The 20885-nt window shown below is 43.9% G+C and overlaps 1 protein-coding gene across 2 annotated transcripts in view; it reads left to right on the top strand.

Annotated features, from left to right (window-relative positions):
• The window catches only part of CFAP70 (cilia and flagella associated protein 70), an 87154-nt gene extending 66542 nt beyond the window's left edge, over positions 1–20612 (top strand). For both annotated transcript variants that reach the window (XM_073636289.1, XM_073636288.1), the window contains exons 24-28: positions 43–204; positions 304–393; positions 4324–4425; positions 11189–11236; positions 20323–20612. In XM_073636289.1, coding sequence (XP_073492390.1) covers positions 43–204; positions 304–393; positions 4324–4425; positions 11189–11236; positions 20323–20403 — 483 coding nt within the window. In that variant the 3' untranslated portion in view covers positions 20404–20612. The remainder of the gene's footprint in view (positions 1–42; positions 205–303; positions 394–4323; positions 4426–11188; positions 11237–20322) is intronic.
• The last annotated feature ends 273 nt before the right edge of the window (positions 20613–20885 follow it).

Genomic DNA, 20885 nt, shown 5'->3' with positions numbered 1-20885 from the left:
TTTTTCATTCTGCACATGTCTAATTTCTTTTTCTCCCCCTAGAACCCGGACGTGTGGGCGTTCACAGGACACCTGCGCTATCTGAGCGGCAGAAAAGGGGAGGCACGGGAATGTTATGAGCACACACTCAGCTTGGTGTCTGATGCATCAGACATGCACCCCATCTACCTCCGTTTGGGGTCCATCTACCTCCAGGAGGGAGAGGTAAGTCCCTGCATTAGATGAACCCAGTGCCTTGTGTTCTCTATATCTGCAAATCCTAATTCTAGGGAATCTCTCACAATGTCTGTATTTATATTGCAGTATGAGAAGGCAAAGAAGACTTACCTGCTGGCTTGTAAGAGGTCACCTACCTGCCTGACCTGGCTGGGCGCTGGAATCGCATGTTACCGGGTAACCTTCTGTATCTTATATACTCCACGCAACATCCAGAGTTACAAGTTGTTGATGTAATACTTTAGTGAACTGTAACCGCCAAGGTCAATTAGGACCAATCTCTAGACATTTCCTTATATTTCAAGACATTGCAATTCATTTAGTTTAGTTTCAGCTTAGTTTTTTTAACGAATTTTGACAAATTCGTTAATTCCAAATTTTTCATTTACGAATTTCCCATTTTCTGAATTTCCAAATTTTGAATTTTCAAATTTTTTTCAAAAATTCGGAAATTCAAAATGAGGAAATTCGAATATTCGAAATTTCCTAAATTCGAAAATTAAAAAATTTGTAAATTTGAAAATTCAAAAATAAGAATGAAAATTCAAAAGAATGAAAATCTGAAAATTCGAAAACCTGAAAATCTGAAATAATAACCAACTAATAATAAATATCAAATTATAGGTATTGGAATTTCCTTTCAAATTTGGCTGTTTGTGAACGTAACGAATACGAATTTATCCGAAGTTACGAATTATCTGAAATAACGAATGCCGTATCTAAATGTATGGAACGTAACGATCTAATAATAATAAATAACAATAATAATAATGAAACCTTTTTATTATTTTTATTATTATTTATTATTAATTTGTTCCATTCCATTTGTTTAGATGCGGCATTCGTTATTTCGGATAATTCGTAACTTCAGATAAATTTGTATTCGTTACGTTCGCAGCCAAATTTGAAAAGAAATTCCAATACCTATAATTTTATAGTTAGTTATTAGTTAGTTTATTATTTTGAATTTTACTGATTTTCTTTCTTTTTTTCAGATTTTCGGATTTTCTAATTTTTGAATTTCCGAAATTCGGGCTCAGGAACTCGTGTGCCAGGGCTCTCCGGACAAACTAAACAAAGGGAATTAGAATCTTGTATATTAAAATCTGAGAATGTTTAATTTCCGAACTTTAACATTTTGGAATTTTGAAATTTGATAATTTGAAAATTTGATCGTTTGAAAATTTGATCATTTGATCATTTGAAAATTCGGAAATTTGAAAATCCGAATTTTCGGATTTCCGAATTCGGGAATTTTCGAATTTAAGAAAAAAGCAAAAAAACGAATGAAACAAAAACGAAGACATTTTTTGTCAGTACACATGTCTACCAATCTCCCATTGGGGTTTCCATGCTGTCCAGGACCCTGGTGCTGGGATCACCCCCTACCTTTGGCACAACAAGGCTGAGCTCGAGTTTTTATCTATCATTGTGACCCATCCAGGTGTCAGTTCTCTCTTTTTTCCTATAACATATAAACCAGAGGGCACTGGATGCAAACAGTGGTGCACTCAGAATCTGGTGCAGCTGTTCATGGTAGCCAATCAGCTTCTAACTTCAGCTTCTTCAATTAAGCTTTGGCAATCGAACCTGGAAGCTGATTGGTTTTCGATGCAGAGCTGCACCAGTGTTTGCACTCTCCAGTTCTAGTAAATAACCCCCATTGTGTCATCATGGGTTGATACTAGCACTTGTAGCTCAGCTGAAAATCCAAGCTTGGCCCGTAGGGTGGCAATTATCACCCTGCAGTGACATCTTAACCACTTTAGCGCCAGAAGGATTTGCCCCCTTAATGACCAGGCCATTTTTTGCGATACGGCACTGCGTCGATTTAACTGACAATTGCGCGGTCATGTGACGCTGTACCCAAATAGAGCTTTCTTTTGGTGGTATTTGATCACCTCGGCGTTTTGTTTTTTTTGCGCTATAAACAAATAAAAACGTCAATTTTGAAAAAAGAAAAAAACAATATTTTTAACTTTTTTCTATAATAAATATCCCCTAAAAAAACAAATGTTTTCCTTAGTTTAGACCGTTATGTATTCTTCTACATATTTTTGGTAAAAAAAATCGCATAAAGCGTATATTGATTGGTTTGCACAAAAGTTATAGTGTCTACAAAATAACTGATATATTTATGGCATTTTTATTATAATATTTTTTTTTACTAGTAATGGCGGTGATCTGCGATTTTTAGTAGGACTGCGACATTGCAGCGGACAGATCAGACACTTTTGACACTTTTTTTGGGACCATCGACATTTATACAGCGATCAGAGCTAAAAATAGCCACTGATTATTGTAAATGTCACTGGCAGGGAAGGGGTTAACACTAGGGGGTGATCAAGGGGTTAAATGTGTGTCCTAGGGAGTGATTCCAACTGGGGGGGGGGGGTGGGACTGCCAGGAGGAGGAGACCGATCGCTGTTCATACTTAGTATGGACAACAGATCTGTCTCCTCACCCCGGACAGAATGGAGATCTATCTGTTTCCATTGACAGATCTCCGTTCTGTCTCTCTCAGGAGCGATCGCGGGTGCCCAGCTGACATTGCGGCCACCGAGCACGCACATCGGCTCCGTCGATGCGCCCCCTAGTGGTCTTAAAGCGGCCGACGTACAGCTACGGCAATTTACTCAGGGGAGCCAACCTACCGCAGTATAACTGCGGCGGCTGGTCCTCTAGTGGTTAATGTGGTTCTAAACCCTTATATATACCAAGTGCAGGGACTGGCCTCAAGGTGATACACAGATAAAACAAATTATCCTGCATAAGTTGTACCTGTTTATCTGCAGCCCTCCCTTCTCTACATCCATTCAAAGTCCAGAATTTATAAAGCTTCTCTGAGATTTTAGAAAACGGGGGCGGGGAGCTGAAATGACACACTGCAAAGCTCAGTAAGGAGAGCTTTGAGAGCTGAGTGGAGCAAAGGGAAACATCCCCCCCCCTTCATAAAGCGCACCCGAACAGGGCTGAGGCTTTCAATCACAGGTTGTGAGCTGGAGATCCCTCCCCTGTCACCTTTTTTCTCTTGCTGTCAGGAAAAATTGTCAGAAGTGATTCATGCTGATAGCAGAGGTTCAAAACAGCAGACAGAAATGACATTTAGTGCTCTGGATTTAGACATTTAGATTTAGATTTCCATTAAAGTACACATTATAGAGGGATAGGCTTTGTTCATATTTCATATCTGAGGTTTACAATCACTTTAAGCCTGTCCCTTTTACCCATTGACAAATTATTCTTTAAAGGGTAAGTCCACCAAAAAAAAAAGAGATAGTTCCTGCCTCTCTTCTCACCATAGGTGTGCACAGCCTATTGGATTAGGGTGTGCACCCCAAAGCTGAAACACACATGCCTTTCTCTGCAGCCTCAGCTGCACTGGACAGTGAATGAATGGGAAGTGCTCTGTGCTGAGCGGCTTCCTGTTTATTCATAAACGGAAGCATAGTAAACACTGTTTACTATGCTTCGAAGCAACACTGTTTACTATGCTTCAGTTTTGAATGAACACAGTGAGTCAGTCTATTCATTGTGTTCATTTAGATTAAGAAGGGGCTGGTAAATGACATATGTACTAGCCCCTTCCCCCCGCTCTCCATCCTGAAACATCCACCGAAGAAGCCGGGAGGGGAAGAGAAGGGGGAAGCCAGTAGCACTGTGGGGCAAACATGGGGGGAAACCCTTACAGTAGGGGAATTGGCACCACACATAGGGATTAGGGTGTGCCCAGACACACCCCCTACGCACACGCCTATACTTCCCACCCATCTTGGAGTTTTTTGTGTCCCCCCCCCCCCCCCATTACCTTCTTGTGTTCCAACTCCTCCTATTATGCTCTCCATAATATAAAATATAAAAACCCAGCAGGGATGATGAGAACCCCTCATAATGTACATAGCTGGTGTGCAGACCTGGGAACTCTGCACTTCTCACCAAGAACAGAAGAAACCACTGGGGGGGGGGGAGTTTACTATAAACTGTAATAAATCAGCTGGATGTACCGATCCTGTGCATTTCTTTTCTGGGCCATTGTGGGCAGAAGCTGCATTGAGCTGGTTATAAAAAGGAACTTGATTATTCATTAAAGACCGTTCTTATTCACAGCTAGAGGAGATGGCGGAGGCTGAGGAAGCTCTCTCGGAGGCCAATGCCTTGAATAACAGCAACCCAATGGTTTGGGGCTACCTGGCTCTCGTATGTTTAAAGGTGAGTTCTAAGATCCAGATCCTTCTTATATGTATAATCAGATACTCTTACAGTAAAACCTTGGATTGTGAGCATAATTTGTTCCGTAAACATGCTTGTAATCCAAAGCACTTGTATATCAAAGCGAATTTCCCCATAAGAAATAATGGAAACTCAGATGATTTGTTCCACAACCATTTATTCATAAGTCCCTCAGTTTATAGTCCATATAAAAAGATTATAGCGATGTGATAGGTTGTGTAACCATAAACTGTCCATCCACAAATGGAAGCCTCCACAAGGGGATTAGAAGCAAAATCCAGCAGGAGCTACAGAGTATAAAAGAGAAGAGAGGCGCCTCTAAGTGTAGCAATATGGTTACATTTAATGAAGGTACAACATTTAGCAACTCACATGGTTGATGATTAAAACAGGTACATCTAAGTATGCAGGCATCCGGGGTAAAGCTGTCCACATAGACCATCCCCCCTGCACCGCTGGCTCTCACCGCTGTCAGTTGGCAATCATGACCAGGAAGACTACCCTGCAGTAGAATGATCTGAAAGCGAGACTTGAACCACTCATGGAGCACAGTGTGGAAGGGATGGCGGTGATGAGGACAGTCTGTGGACAGCTTTACCCTGCATGCCTGCATACAGGAGGTCCCCGAGTTACGAACCTCCGACTTGCGACCAACTCCTACTTACGAACAGGAGTCGGCGTCGTCAGCGGGCACATCGGAAAACCGACTTAAGAACAAACAGGCAGTATATATATATATATATATATATATATATATATATATATATATATATATATATATATATATTAATTATATGTGTAAACAGAGGCAAACCAAAGATGTTAGCTACAGCAACCAATTGGAATCCATCACATCACTGATACAAACAATTGATGCAGATCTGATTGGTCGATATGGTGCATGGTGGCCATTGGGCAGTGGGAAGCAAATAATAAACCAGGGCTCTTTATTGCATAACTGACTTGTATTTCTTTTCATTAGAAAGTTCAATAACACTGGAAAATAAGAAGTATACAAAGATATACAGCATTTTTCAAGTTGTGTGAACCCTTAGCCCAGGTTCACACTGACAGCGGGTTAGAAGTCGTGCGAGTTCAGTTGAACTTGCACAAATTCATACCCGCATGTTAGTCCGACTTCAGGAGCGATTTGAGAGACATCTGTGCGGGTTACTGCACAGATGTCTATACAAATCGCCCCCTGAAACCGCCAAAAGTAGTACAGGAACTACTTTTTAGAAACGGTGCTGCACCGCACTGATTCGGACAGTGCCATTGCCAGCAATAGCCGCCAATTTGCCAAAGCGTACAAATGTGAACCTAGGCTTATTGTGTTAAAAAATCCCATTTCCTTTAAAATAGAAATTACATTTATTTATAAAATTTGTGTACAGATATAACATTATAAATACCTTTTTTATTTAATTTTTATGAATAAGTGATCACATACCCTCTGTTCTCAGCTGCATAAGGGGTTTGGAAAGGTGGGGGTGGAGAAACAGCAACACACTGATCTTCTCAGTGAAAAGCTGTAAAAGGGGGGGGCGCGTCAGCACAAGTCTGATCGTTGGAGGACAGGCAAGATGTGCTCCCAGACAGCCAGAAAACTAATCATGCTGGGATGGATGTGCTTCTATGCCTAGTATGGTCAGTTTGAAATAGAACAATAGGGGAACTGGCAGGATCACCAGGGATTTCACACAAATAAAGCAATACAAAGAGAACAAGATACTTTATCATACAAGTACACTGTACAGCAGGCACATATCAGGAATATGAAATGTTGGGGTAACATATTCTTTAATTGAGCACTAAAGCAGTGTAAGGCTGTGGGTACCGACATGAGTCATGCTCCAACCCGAAAATCCCATATTAAGAGGATATTGGGATAGTTTAGGCAATTTGTCATTAGAATGGATAGTTCTCTTTAAGTGCAAAGAATCAAAGTGCAGCACTAAATCATATAAATCACAAATGTGCCAAATCATACACACAAACAACTCTATTTACTAGTGAAACAAAACTGAAAATATCTGCTCATCCTCCACGTAATCTGTGCCCAAAGTCCATTGATAGATACTAAACAAACGATCCTATGCAAAAACGTGAAAAAAATGTGAAATCTGAATAGCGCCAGTGAAATAGTCCTTACACAAACCAATCGGCTCCCAGTTTCCATTGGTGCAATGCCTGACTCCTATAATGGTGCTAATTAGAGTACTGAGCATGCAGGGCCAAGTGCAAGAATCTTCCACTTTAAGGGAAGTCGTCACATTACACACATGGATCACCCATTCTGCTAACCAGAATGTAATGACCCTCAGGAGACGAGTGGTCATTAGTGTTGTTGGGAATGTACCCAGTAGCCCAGAGAAAGACTCGTCCCACTCTTCAATAAAAAAAATGCTTACAAACTTATAAGATAAAAAAATCAATGCCCATAGTATAGTTATTAAAATTAAATCCGCTTTATTAGAATAAAAATGCTCACTCAGATGTAAATAGAAGCAGTACTGCAAATAATTGTAATCATCCAAACAGCATAACAGATTAGAGAAACACCGATCTTCGGTGAGTGTGCGTGATGACGTCACGTCTGGTCCTATCCTATGCGTTTCATCATAAATAATGTCCTCAGGGGGTTCTTAATAAGTATCACAATCACCTTTATGACAGTATTGGTCATAGCTTTGATCCAATGGAATGTGTTCTCTTCAACAAATTGGGCAAGACTTATGCCGTGTACACACCATCGGATTTTCCAACGGGAAATGTTGGATGTGAGCTTGTTGGCGGTAAGTCCGACTGTGTGTATGCTCCATCGGACATTTGTTGTCGGACTTTCTGCCAACAGATGTTGGCTAGCAGGTTCTTAAATTTTCCACCAACAAACGTTTGTTGTCTGACTTTCCGATCGTGTGTACACAAGTCCGTCGTACAAAAGTCCACGCATGCTCGGAATCAAGTACGAGCCGGAGGTGCTTGGTCTTGTGAAACTAGTGTTCGTAATTGAGATATTACATCGGCTCGCCGTACGTCTTGTACATCACCACGTTCGTAATTGTTGGCCAACATTTGTGTGACCGTGTGTATGCAAGACAAGTTGGAGCCAACAACCTTCGAACAAAATTCCACAGTTTTGTTGTCAGAAAGTGTGATCGTGTGTACGGGGCATAATAGGTCTGTGCATGTGGCCTCATAGTTAGACCCAGTCTTACAATAGTGAGTTCAACTTCGGACAAGTCTCACCATTCAGTGTATATCAGAGGATTTTGCTATTACTGCTTAGACTAAATGTAGCTAAGTACCGAGCCTCTTTAGGTCTAATGGTTACCTCCAGAGTAAGGGAAAGCTGATATCCTTCAGTGTAGATTAGGTTACAAGGCATGGTGGGTGTGATGCAAGATGAACAGGTGGGCGCCAGACACTTTTTGAATGCAAAGAGATTTATGGTCTCTTGAACAGAACTGAGGGAGAGAGGGTTAGGGTCAGGACACCCTTAGTTAGATGCAAAGATAATTAGCAGACTTCTATAGGTAGACAGCTATATAGGTGAAGGCCTCCAGCCGGACATCACTTCTGTATAGGTAGGACCGCTGTCTCCTATGGCAACAATCTTGTACCTGTTACTAACGGTAATGGTATTCAACTATTTGCGACACAAACAGTTCTCTTTACCCCACACTCACTCACTATGGGTCTTCACTCAACGTGCTCCCAGTCTCTCTCACTAGACTTCAGATCTACTAGCCACTGGATCTCCTGAGCTCTTCCACTTTAGCAATCCGTATCTTCCTCAAGCATTATCCCCCGCTTGGGTCCCTGGCTTGGCACTCAGATAGTCCTCAAGCTTCACCCCGCTGACACGTTAGGTCCCTGGCTTGGCACTCACTGATACTCCTCAAGCTTCACCCCGCTGACACGTTAGGTCCCTGGCTTGGCACTCACTGATACTCCTCAAGCTTCACCCCTGCTGACATGTTAGGTCCCTGGCTTGGCACTCACAGATACTCCTCAAGCTTCACCCCTGCTGACACGTTAGGTCCCTGGTTTGGCACTCACAGATACTCCTCAAGCCTCACCCTTGCTAACACATTAGATCCCTGGCTTGGCACTCACGGATGCTCCACAAGCGTCACCTCTGCTGTCCCGCTGGGTCCCTGTCTTGGCACTTTCTGAAGTTTTCCCACTTCTTCACTGTCCCCGGCTGGCGAGAAGTCTGCTCTGTTACTGGCCTCAGGTCACTCACTGTGGTCTCCGGTAGCAAGGTGGATGGTCCCTTATTGGCGACAGCTTCCCCTCTACCTCCGACCGCAACTGGTTCCTCAGCCGGCGGAACCATTACTTCTGGTTGGACTACAAGCCCGAAGTCCCAACCCTGCGCTGCTCTCTTGCTTTTGGATAGCCCTCAGACAGCCTAGCAGCCAGATGTGCTTGGGATAGGCCTGAGGCTTATGGCCTAGCAGCCAGAGGCAACATAGCACATGTTCACCCAGACAGCCGTCCAGGTGGCACAGAACCCCAATCACCTTACCTCACCCAAATAAATAGGCTCACCCAGTAGGCCAAGGGACCCAAGAAAATCCCTGCCCATTGGCTGAGACACCTCATTCATTCATAATCTGTCCTTGCTATGCCCTTGTCTTATCCAATGTCACCAGATACCCGGCCATCTAGCCACAGATTAGGGGGAAATCAATTGATCTCCTAACAATTGGCCAAGGCAACTATTGCCTGGCAACTAAATTTGATAGCAGCACTGCCTAAACATCTGGGTGCTACATAAATCACAGAGATACTTTTATTAATTTTTTTTTTTTTTTTTTTTGCGCTAGGGGCTCCATTAGAAGTGTAAATACTATAAGCGACAGTGGGCACCCTGTCTCGTGCAATTGGTGATTTGGAATTTGTTAGAAAGTATGCCATCCGTGAGGAACTTCGCCAATGGAGTAGTGTACAGGGCCATTATTGCTCTCAGTATATTGCCTTGGAAGGCGAATTTGGACAGGGTTTGGCATAAGTATCCCCAACACTGAGATACTTCTAATCAGTAAATAGACAATCATTTCAGACTACACAATTGCCGGTGACAGCAAAAACATACAGGCAGGTGCAGTTTGTGTCAGGAGGCACTGAACTGCAGCGGCAAAGCTGAGGGAGAAGACATGAAGAACCTTTATGGTTTCCTGAGTGGCTGGGGCAGTGATCAGATTGGATGTTGGCCGACCATGTGACTCTGCCATCTTGGGTCTATTTAAAGCGGAGTTCCACACAAAAATGGAACTTCTGCTTTTCGGAACCCTCCCCCCCTCCGGTGTCACATTTGGCACCTTTCAGGGGGGTGCAGATACCTGTCAAAGACAGGTATTTGCACCCACTTCCGGCATAGACTCCCATGGGAGTCTATGCCTCTTCCCGTCCCGACTGCGCTGTCTGCTGGGAACACACAGCTCCCAGGAGAGAGCGGGGACCACTAGGGACGCGCAGCGCGACTCGCGCATGCGCAGTAGGGAACCGGGAAGTGAAGCCGCAACGCTTCACTTCCTGATTTCCTCACCTAGGATGGCGGCGGCAGCTGCCGAGAACCGAGCGGGTTCTCGGCGTCCCCTGCCGACATCGCTGGACCCTGGGACAGGTAAGTGGCAATGTATTAAAAGTCAGCAGCTGCAGTATTTGTAGCTGCTGGCTTTTAATTTTTTTTTTTTTTTTTTTGGCGGTGCGGGTGAACCCCCGCTTTAAAGCGGGGGTCCACCTATCTATCGTTTTTTTTTTTTTGTTTTTTTTTTTAGTTCATTCACAAACTTTTCTTCTCAGCATTACATACTCACATATTGTGTGTAATAAGTCCGCCTGTGTCAGATTTCGTCGGAAAGAATAACTTCTATTATTCACTGCAGGAGGTTTCCATCTTCATTGTGGGCATTTGAAGCCCACAAGCATTTATTTCCTGGATGCGGTGAATGCTGTGCTTCCAGCATTCACTGCTCGTTCCTGCACATGCTCAGTGGCATCCTGGGAAGCCTGAGACTAGCTCCCAGGAGTCTGGGAGAGGCTAGAAACACGCCTACTCCCACGGGAGGAGAACCAGGAAGTGCAAAGAAGAATAGAAAAATAAAAGGTAATTACGGTGATTTAAACTTTTTTAAACGGCATGTCAGCATCTAGGCAAGGAAGAGAATACATACAGATATTGTTCAAAATTTGGGTGGAACCCCGCTTTAAGACCCTGGCTCCCTAGGTTTGGCGCATTCGTGTGTGGGTAGTGTAGGGACAGGTCCCCTGTCTGTCAGGTACAGTATTAGTGGCAGGGAATGGTCCCAGACAAGAAGGGAAAGCTTAGGGCTTGCAATCTCCTTGGACGTCTTTTCATTTGGGCCCAAGACAGCCAGGCTGCATGCCACCTCTCCAGACAGACGTGGTCAGTTTGGCTGATACCTGCTCTGCTACACGCTATTGGCATCCATGAGTGTTCTCATTTGGGCCTTCTCCTACGGTTTGGTGTAAACTGTTTTGTCTTTACTACAATACAAGTTCTTCTAATTGCATCCGGACTGTGTGTGTGTTATTGCCACCGCACCACGTTGCACCCACCCACAAGCAGGCTAATAAACATACCTGTTGGCACCACATACCTGGTCTTGTGTTTCCATCTGTGTTAGTAAGTTTGTAGGAATGGGGGGGGGCTTGCCTTTTATGTTTTTGTACTGTTTCTATATACTAATGTTTCTGATATTTCTTTTAGACTGGACGACAGCTGGAGGCTGAGCAGTCATATAAATACACCAGAAAGGTATGCATAGCTCCCAACTGCCCCTGATTTCGATGGACTGTCCCTCTTTTGGAAAAAAAGTTCCTCTGTCCCTCTTTACTCCTCATTTGTCCCTCATTTTGATCTGATCTATATAGTTGTATATAAAATGCACTTTTTATCTTTCAAAAAGTGTTTCTCAGTGCTAAACCTTTCATCTGATAAATTGCTGCATCTGTAAACTCCAAAAGCCAATATAAAGGAATAGGAGTGGTAAAAAAGCACTTGTGGGTTTAACCAATCATTTTTTTTGTACAATTCTCCTTTAAGTGGGGCGTGTCCTATGCCTTCATACTTTTACTTATAGGTGTCCCTCATTCCCATCTCAGAAAGTTGGGAGGTATGGCTCCGCCTCCCCCAGTAACCCGGCGCTCTAGTGAGTTCTGGAGGGGCAGAGCACATTGCGGTAACATTGCTCTGTGCTCAGAGCAGACCTGAGAACTGAGCGATTAGCGGTGTTTGATCGCTTAGTTCTCAGACTGTTTCCACATAGGTAAGCATGTGTGTTTGTTATTTTTGAATACCATACATCTCTTTTAATATTGTAACATTTATGATATGTTAGTTTTTTTCCTTTTATGTGGCTTTCATATTTTCACCTGCTAATATTCCATAATAAAGATTTATAGACAATCCTCCTAGTGCCCTGGGCCACATGCAGTCCTTGATCACTTACTGTATGTGTGGCCCCCGTGGCCCCTGTAGATATTATTCTGGCCATTAGGCTGGCCATGCACTGTGCGAATTTTGGGAATGTTCTCATCGGGTGGCCCTATCAGCCGCATCCTGCCTGGCGTCTCTCCATGTGGTTGGAAAATTTTCAGCGGAACATCTAATCAGATGCAGCCTCTATTTGCGTATGTTGACAGCCGGCGGGGTTGGCTGTCAAAATACAATAGCTGCAGCGGGAGATTCCTCCATCAGTGCTGTATAGCATGGATGGAGGAATCTGTTTGCTTTTTTTCTTCAGCCTGCAGTTGTATGGCCACATTTACCTGGGTTCTCACTTAGGCCAAGAAAAGGAAAAATAATCTTTCCTCTTTATATGTTTTCCCTCTGATCTTTTAGAATGGAATTTGCTGAGAGAAATTTCATATGTGTCACAAGACAGTTAAAGTGATTGTAAGGCTTTGTTTTTTTTAAAATAACAAACATGTCATACTTACCTACACTGTGCAGTTCGTTTTGCACAGAGTGGCCCAGATCCTCATCTTCTGGGGTCCCCTGGCGGCTCTCGCGGCTCCTCCCCGCATCGTATAACCCCATTGGAGAAGCTCTCTCCCAAGGGGGTTACCTTGCGGGCGCGCTCCCGAGTCCAGCATTCGGCGTCCATAGACGCTGAATGTAGGACTCGGGGCCCCCCCCCCCCCTTGTCATTGGATTTGATTGACAGTAGCGGGAGCCAATGACTGCGCTGCTATCAATCTATCCAATCAGGGAACGAGACACCGGCCGAAGCTGGTGTGCTCGTTCCCGTATTGCAAATTTCAGGGCTCAGGTATGTATAAGGGGGGCTCGGGGGTGCTGCTGCAGTAAAGAAGGTTTTTCAACTTAATGCATAGAATGCATTAGGGTGAAAAATGGCGAGTGTTTACAACCCATTTAAAGGAGATGCAGCAAAATCATGAGCTCATCTTTCTGTCGCTCTGCTCTCTCCTTCTATCAGCATGCTTCTTGAACTGATTGGCTCCTTGTGCTGGTTCTTCCTCTCTCACTCAAGCCCTGCTGTACAGGGTGTGCTAGAGGCTGATACCAAGTCACATTCAGGTACTTATACTGTTTGCATTAACCACTTCCCATCCTTAGGCCGTTTATAAAGGGTGTAAGGTTGAAGTGGTTCTATCGGAATAATGACTTCAGCTACTGTAATGATCCTGGTATTATTTACAGCCAGCTATTCTCCAACCACCTCCCCTACCCCCCACCCCCCGTTGCTGCTAACTTTACTGGGCTCTCTTGTCGGATTGGGGAGCCCATCAAGGATGCGACTGATGGCATTCAGTTCTGGCACAATTGAAAAGAGAATCTGAGGACTGACCCCTGACATGAACCACCTCCATCCCTAAATATAGCAGAGAAAAGACAGTCGCCCCTGGGACTTTAAATGAGATGTTCATGGTGATCAAAAGGGTGAACAAGTATAAAAGTAAAAATAATTTATTTGGTAACAACAACATCATCCAACATAGGACATGAGCATGGGTGAACAAATTCATAAAACAGCAACATAGCATTGTAATCCTTTAACATAGCCATAATATTATAATAATACATGTGATACAGATATGCATGATACATCTCTAACCCGACGCGTTTCGCGAGCTTTCCTCAGTTCTGGCACACAGTGAGAGGGACTGATGTTGTTGTTCCTACTGTGTGACGTCAGAAACGAAGTGACGAGGATTTAGTTTCTAATAGACCCCATATCGCTCTATAAAGAAGACCAGCCATGGGCTATGCTGATGTTGTTCATCCCTTGTGATAGCAACGAGGCTGTTCAAAATAAATAAATAAAGGTACAGTACTAAACAAAATGAAATAAACAATAAAAAAAAAAAGTAAAGCGCCCTCCTGTGAAACTCAAACCGGCTTTTAAAGCGTCACCTATGGAGATTTTTAGGTACCATAGTTTGGCACTGTTACATGAGTGTACACAATTTTAACCACTTGACGACCGCCTCACGCCGATTTACGTCGGCAAGGTGGCACGGACAGGCAAAATCACGTACATATACGTGATTTGCCTTCCGCGGGTGGGGGGTCCAATCGGACCCCCCCCCCGGTGCCTGAGGCGGTCGTCTTTTGTCCAGCGGCGATCAGAGGTGAGGGGGAGGCCATCCGTTCGTGGCCCCCCCCCTCGCGATCGCCGCCGGCCAATCACATCATTCCTTTGCTGCTGTATGCTAAACAGCAGCAAAGGAAATGATGTCATCTCTCCTCGGCTCGGTAATTTCCGTTCCGGCCCGAGGAGAGAAGACAGGTATGTGAGTGCACAACACTACAAACACACACACAGTAGAACATGCCAGGCACACAAAACACCCCGATCCCCCCCCTGTCACAAACTGACACCAAGCAGGTTTTTTTTTTTTTTTTTTCTGATTACTGCATTGGTGTCAGTTTGTGACAGTTACAGTGTTGGGACAGTTAGTATTACCCCCTTGTAGGTCTAGGATACCCCCCTAACCCCCCCTAATAAAGTTTTAACCCCTTGATCACCCCCTGTCACCAGTGTCGCTAAGCGATCATTTTTCTGATCGCTGTATTAGTGTCGCTGGTGACGCTAGTTAGGGACGTAAATATTTAGGTTCGCCGTCAGCGTTTTATAGCTACAGGGACCCCCATATACTATCTAATAAATGTTTTAACCCCTTGATTGCCCCCTAGTTAACCCTTTCACCACTGATCACCGTATAACTGTTACGGGTGACACTGGTTAGTTTGTTTATTTTTTATAGTGTCAGGGCACCCGCCGTTTATTACCGAATAAAGATTTAGCCCCCTGAACGCCCGGCGGTGATATGCGTCGCCCCAGGCAGCGTCAGATTAGCGCCAGTACCGCTAACACCCACGCACGCAGCATACGCCTCCCTTAGTGGTATAGTATCTGATCGGATCAATATCTGATCCGATCAGATCTATACTAGCGTCCCCAGCAGTTTAGGGTTCCCAAAAACGCAGTGTTAGCGGGATCAGCCCAGATACCTGCTAGCACCTGCGTTTTGCCCCTCCGCCCGGCCCAGCCCAGCCCACCCAAGTGCAGTATCGATCGATCACTGACACTTACAAAACACTTAACGCATAACTGCAGCGTTCGCAGAGTCAGGCCTGATCCCTGCGATCGCTAACAGTTTTTTTGGTAGTATTTTGGTGAACTGGCAAGCACCAGCCCCAAGCAGCGTCAGATTAGCGCCAGTACCGCTAACACCCACGCACGCACCGTACACCTCCCTTAGTGGTATAGTATCTGAACGGATCAATATCTGATCCGATCAGATCTATACTGGCGTCCCCAGCAGTTTAGGGTTCCCAAAAACGCAGTGTTAGCGGGATCAGCCCAGATACCTGCTAGCACCTGCATTTTGCCCCTCCGCCCAGCCCAGCCCACCCAAGTGCAGTATCGATTGATCACTGTCACTTACAAAACACTTAACGCATAACTGCAGCGTTCGCAGAGTCAGGCCTGATCCCTGCGATCGCTAACAGTTTTTTTGGTAGCTTTTTATTGAACTGGCAAGCGCCAGCGGCCTAGTACACCCCGGTCGTAGTCAAACCAGCACTGCAGTAACACTTGGTGACGTGGTGAGTCCCATAAGTGCAGTTCAAGCTGGTGAGGTGGCAAGCACAAGTAGTGTCCCGCTGCCACCAAGAAGACAAACACAGGCCCGTCGTGCCCATAATGCCCTTCCTGCTGCATTCGCCAATCCTAATTGGGAACCCACCGCTTCTGCAGCGCCCGTACTTCCCCCATTCACATCCCCAACCAAATGCAGTCGGCTGCATGAGAGGCATTTTCTTTATGTCCTCCCGAGTACCCCTACCCAACGAACCCCCAAAAAAGATGTCATGTCTGCAGCAAGCGCGGATATAGGCGTGACACCCACTATTATTGTCCCTCCTGTCCTGACAATCCTGGTCTTTGCATTGGTGAATGTTTTGAACGCTACCATTCATTAGTTGAGTATTAGCGTAGGGTACAGCATTGCACAGACTAGGCACACTTTCACAGGGTCTCCCAAGATGCCATTGCATTTTGAGAGACCCGAACCTGGAACCGGTTACCGTTATAAAAGTTAGTTACAAAAAAAGTATAAAAAAAAAAAAATATATATAAAATAAAAAAAAATAGTTGTCGTTTTATTGTTCTCTCTCTCTCTATTCTCTCTCTATTGTTCTGCTCTTTTATACTGTATTCTATTCTGCAATGTTTTATTGTTATTATGTTTTATCATGTTTGCTTTTCAGGTATGCAATTTTTTATACTTTACCATTTACTGTGCTTTATTGTTAACCATTTTTTTGTCTTCAGGTACGCAATTCACGACTTTGAATGGTTATACCAGAATGATGCCTGCAGGTTTAGGTATCATCTTGGTATCATTCTTTTCAGCCAGTGGTCGGCTTTCATGTAAAAGCAATCCTAGTGGCTAATTAGCCTCTAGACTGCTTTTACAAGCCGTGGGAGGGAAAGCCCCCCCCCCCCCACCGTCTTCCGTGTTTTTCTCTGGCTCTCCTGTCTCAACAGGGAACCTGAGAATGCAGCCGGTGATTCAGCCAGCTGACCATAGAGCTGATCAGAGACCAGAGTGGCTCCAAACATCTCTATGGCCTAAGAAACCGGAAGCTACGAGCATTTTATGACTTAGATTTCGCCGGATGTAAATAGCGCCATTGGGAAATTGGGGAAGCATTTTATCACACCGATCTTGGTGTCATCAGATGCTTTGAGGGCAGAGGAGAGATCTAGGGTCTAATAGACCCCAATTTTTTCAAAAAAGAGTACCTGTCACTACCTATTGCTATCATAGGGGATATTTACATTCCCCGAGATAACAATAAAAATGATAAAAAAAAAAAAATGAAAGGAACAGTTTAAAAATAAGATAAAAAAGCAAAAAAAATAATAAAGAAAAAAAAAAAAAAGCACCCCTGTCGCCCCCTGCTCTCGCGCTAAGGCGAACGCAAGCGGCGGTCTGTCGTCAAATGTAAACAGCAATTGCACCATGCATGTGAGGTATCACCGCGAAGGTCAGATCGAGGGCAGTAATTTTTGCAGTAGACCTCCTCTGTAAATCTAAAGTGGTAACCTGTAAAGGCTTTTAAAAATGTATTTATTTTGTTGCCACTGCACGTTTGTGCGCAATTTTAAAGCATGTCATGTTTGGTATCCATGTACTCGGCCTAAGATCATCTTTTTTATTTCATCAAACATTTGGGCAATATAGTGTGTTTTAGTGCATTAAAATTTAAAAAAGTGTGTTTTTTCCCCAAAAAATGCGTTTGAAAAATCGCTGCGCAAATACTGTGTGAAAAAAAAAAATGAAACACCCACCATTTTAATCTGTAGGGCATTTGCTTTAAAAAAATATATAATGTTTGGGGGTTCAAAGTAATTTTTTTGCAAAAAAAAATAACTTTTTCATGTAAACAATGAGTGTCAGAAAGGGCTTTGTCTTCAAGTGGTTAGAAGAGTTGGTGATGTGTGACATAAGCTTCTAAATGTTGTGCATGAAATGCCAGGACAGTTCAAAACCCCCCCAAATGACCCCATTTTGGAAAGTAGACACCCCAAGCTATTTGCTGAGAGGCATGTCGAGTCCATGGAATATTTTATATTGCGACACAAGTTGCGGGAAAGAGACAAATTTTTTTTTTTTTTTTTTTTTTTGCACAAAGTTGTCACTAAATGATATATTGCTCAAACATGCCATGGGAATATGTGAAATTACACCCCAAAATACATTCTGCTGCTTCTCCTGAGTACGGGGATACCACATGTGTGAGACTTTTTGGGAGCCTAGCCGCGTACGGGACCCCGAAAACCAAGCACCGCCTTCAGGCTTTCTAAGGGCGTGAATTTTTGATTTCACTCTTCACTGCCTATCACAGTTTCGGAGGCCATGGAAAGCCCAGGTGGCACAAACCCCCCCCAAATGACCCCATTTTGGAAAGTAGACACCCAAAGCTATTTGATGAGAGGTATAGTGAGTATTTTGCAGACCTCACTTTTTGTCACAAAGTTTTGAAAATTGAAAAAAGAAAAAATAAAAAGTTTTTTCTTGTCTTTCTTCATTTTCAAAAACAAATGAGAGCTGAAAAATACTCACCATGCCTCTCAGCAAATAGCTTGGGGTGTCTACTTTCCAAAATGGGGTCATTTGGGGGGGTTTTGTGCCACCTGGGCATTCCATGGCCTCCGAAACTGTGATAGGCAGTGAAGAGTGAAATCAAAAATTTACACCCTTAGAAATCCTGAAGGCGGTGCTTGGTTTTCGGGGCCCCGTACGCGGCTAAGCTCCCAAAAAGTCCCACACATGTAGTATCCCCATACTCAGGAGAAGCAGCTGAATGTATTTTGGGGTGCAATTCCACATAGGCCCATGGCCTGTGTGAGCAATATATCATTTAGTGACAACTTTTTGTAAATATTTTTTTTTTTCTTGTCATTATTCAATCACTTGGGACAAAAAAAATAAATATTCAATGGGTTCAACACGCCTCTCAGCAATTTCCTTGGGGTGTCTACTTTCCAAAATGGGGTCATTTGGGGGGGGTTTGTACTGCCCTGCCATTTTAGCACCTCAAGAAATGACATAGGCAGTCATAAACTAAAAGCTGTGTAAATTACAGAAAATGTACCCTAGTTTGTAGACGTTATAACTTTTGCGCAAACCAATAAATATATGCTTATTGACATTTTTTTTACCAAAGACATGTGGCCGAATACATTTTGGCCTAAATGTATGACTAAAATTTAGTTTATTGGATTTTTTTTATAACAAAAAGTAGAAAATATCATTTTTTTTCAAAATTTTCGGTCTTTTTCCGTTTATAGCGCAAAAAATAAAAACTGCAGAGGTGATCAAATACCATCAAAAGAAAGCTCTATTTGTGGGAAGAAAAGGACGCAAATTTCGTTTGGGTACAGCATTGCATGACCGCGCAATTAGCAGTTAAAGCGACGCAGTGCCAAATTGGAAAAAGACCTCTGGTCCTTAGGCAGCATAATGGTCCGGGGCTCAAGTGGTTAAAGCATGACATGTTTGGTATCTAATTACTCTGCGTACCAGTGGCGGCCCAACCATTAGGGGCGCATGGGCGTTGCCCCCCCCCCCATCCATGCATCCGGCCCCCTGATCTACATACAGGGCGCCGCATGCATGGATTCCAATGGAGGGAGTGGTTTTTTTTTGAAGCACGTGATTAGAGCCAGAGGTTTTAATAGGCTTCAGAAAAGGGTGGTGTCGGGGCGCAGAGCACTGCGCCCCGAGCCAACCCAGTTGTGTGACAATAGCAAATGAATATTCGCTATTTTCACACTGAATCTCCTCCCTGCCAATCAGGAAGTTTCCGGATTGGCCAAAACGCCAGGCGATCCTATTGGACATCGAGGAGAAGGAGGGAGTAGGAGGGAGGAGAGAGGAGAGCACAGCCAGAGGAGAAGAACGACCGACCCACCAGCCGTCACTGTGACCATGGATGGCTCACCCGCATCGGCTCAGCCATCTGGCACTCGGACAGGGGAAGGAGGGGAGATCATAGTCATCGCGGGCAGGTGAGGAGGTCGTCCGTCTCGTGGGGTGGGGGAATGTCGAATGTGTTCCCTGCATTCTCCGCATTCTTTGAATTATTGAGCACCAGCCGCCACTGCTGCGTACCATCATCTTTTATATTTTACCTAACAATTGGGTATTGTATTGTGTTTTTGCACATTACAATTCATTAAAGTGTATTTTTTCAAAAAAATATAAATCATCAGTTAAATTATCAATCAGACAATTGTGTGACATAAAAATATGCAACACCCACTATTTTATTCTTTAGGGCATCTACTTAAAAACATATATAATGTTTGGGGTTCTAAGGCCTCTTGCACATTGCAGCTTGAAAAAGCTCGGTACAGCTTATTTTTTTACTGAGCTAAAATACAGCCCAGTAATTGTAATGTGCCTTTGCACACAGGCGTGTAAACAAGCACTGTGACGGGAGTCACTTTGGGCGGGGGGCTTTTAGAACCCAGCTTACCTTGGAGAGCTCTGGAAACTCCTTGTCCAGCTCCCCCGGCTCCTTCTATGTCACCCTGTGTTTATTAGGGGCACAGGGTGACCAACAACCCCAGTCGGGCCGTGTATTCTTCAGTAAAAAAATAGAAAAATCTACATTTTTGGTCAGTAATTTACGCCACGTGCACACAGATGCGTGTGTATACACTTATATTGTGAACACGAGAATACATTTGCGCGTATGAAAATACGCAAAATTGCACAAACGCATATGATAACACCACCCTCATATGGTATATTGTTGGCAACATAATCCAGCTCAGTCGTCTAATTCTTCTCTTGCAGTTAAATCTCCAGGACCAGACCCTGCTGACCGAGATCCACCAGCTGCAGGAGGAGGTTGGCTTTGGTGACCCGTCTTTCTAACGTCGCCCCATGCCTTGTGATGGAGCTCCCCTCACTTTGAAGCATCAGTTGGAGCTGAATGGGCATTTGTTATTCACCTTAATACCATAGTGAGACATTTTCCTGTGAAGATAACCAATCACAGAGGAAGACCGAGACCCTGAATTAGACATATTTAAAGGGATTTATGGTTCAACTCAAAATAAAATCCTTATTGTGGATCACTTACACCTCTTTGTCAACTGTGGGATTCCTCTTTAGTCCACAGAAACTAAAGGGAGCAATCATGATGGGTTGAAGCAGCCCCCAGGCTTTTTATAGTTCTAAAAAACAACGAGAAACCTTAGAGTTCTCAGCTCCGCCCGCCTGTCACCGCCACAAGGAGGTCTCATCTTCATTAGTGTACAATGCAATTGATTATTAAATAGAGAAGATATCTGGAAGAGTAAGAATTTACTTTGAGGGCAAAACCGAGTATTTCAGTGTTATCCTTGAGTGATATT

The sequence above is a fragment of the Aquarana catesbeiana genome, linkage group LG06 (genome assembly GCF_042186555.1).
Source record: "Aquarana catesbeiana isolate 2022-GZ linkage group LG06, ASM4218655v1, whole genome shotgun sequence".
NCBI lineage: Eukaryota > Metazoa > Chordata > Amphibia > Anura > Ranidae > Aquarana > Aquarana catesbeiana.
Note: the sequence above shows the minus strand (reverse complement) of the source record. Positions and strands in the feature narration are given on the sequence as shown.